The following is a 1,023-nucleotide window of genomic DNA, read 5'->3' as shown; positions in this document are numbered from 1 at the left end:
TGTGTGTGTGTGTGTGTGTGTGTGTGTGTGTGTGTGTGTGTGTGTGTGTGTGTGTGTAATATATATATATATATACACATATATATAAATTAATGTTTAGCTTGTGATTTAAATCATATCAATAAAAATCTATATTTTGTTTTAGCTGATCAAAATTATGGATACGTAACTAATAAAAGATAAGATATGATCTGTGCAGAAATTTGATCAGTCAATACGTTACTATCATCAATCATTATGGTTTGGAACCATACACATAAAGCTATAATAAAAAATAATAAAATCATTGGCGTCCGGTACTTGAAAGATGCGGATGTATTTTAATAAAATACGTACAGCTCGCGGCTATCACTTCGGTCTGAAATTCGTAATGAAAGAGTGCAAAGTGTTTTATGAAATCATATATGATCTATTAGAAGTAAATATTGTATTTAAAGAAAATACAATATATTGACAGCATTGATAAAAAGTATTATAAAAACTGTAATTTATGAGAAGAATTATTTATAGAATCTTTTAGTTCTGTAAAAGTTTCTTGTTTATCCAACTTTTAAAATTAAGTAATATTAAATGAATATAAAATTATATGTAGATTAGAGAAGATATTTTAATAATTTACGGTAATAGCATTAAAAAAATAAGAGAGATAAAGATAAAGCAAAAGAAATTATTGTGTATATTAAAAAAGAATATAAGAGAGTCTATAGCCTAATTATAGACTTTCTAATATATTAAGGGTATTGGAAAGTATAATACTGTACTTTTTGTTGGTGCTGTGATATGTAATTGCGTATCGAGTAAAACACACAGGCGACATATATATATTTTATAAACATGTCTATAATTTATTAAATATATATTAAGTTCCCATATATATTTTAGCAACGATTTTTATAACATAATACATACAAATTTAATTTTATGCTAAAATTACAGACCAAACACACATTTAAGTACATAAGTTACATTTAATTTTAAAATTTTAAATAAATAGCAAATTATATATATGTATATATATATATA

General features: G+C 23.9%; 1 protein-coding gene across 1 annotated transcript in view; it reads left to right on the top strand.

Moving 5' to 3' along the window:
* LOC108750641 (alpha-tocopherol transfer protein-like) overlaps window positions 1-452 on the top strand; it is a 12,897-nt gene extending 12,445 nt beyond the window's left edge. The window contains exon 7 of the mRNA XM_018490239.1: window positions 146-452. Within this exon, the coding sequence (XP_018345741.1) occupies window positions 146-183 (38 nt within the window). The 3' untranslated portion in view covers window positions 184-452. The remainder of the gene's footprint in view (window positions 1-145) is intronic.
* Window positions 453-1,023: the final 571 nt, after the last annotated feature.

The sequence above is a fragment of the Trachymyrmex septentrionalis genome, unplaced genomic scaffold (genome assembly GCF_001594115.1).
Source record: "Trachymyrmex septentrionalis isolate Tsep2-gDNA-1 unplaced genomic scaffold, Tsep1.0 scaffold11, whole genome shotgun sequence".
Lineage (NCBI taxonomy): Eukaryota > Metazoa > Arthropoda > Insecta > Hymenoptera > Formicidae > Trachymyrmex > Trachymyrmex septentrionalis.
Note: the sequence above shows the minus strand (reverse complement) of the source record. Positions and strands in the feature narration are given on the sequence as shown.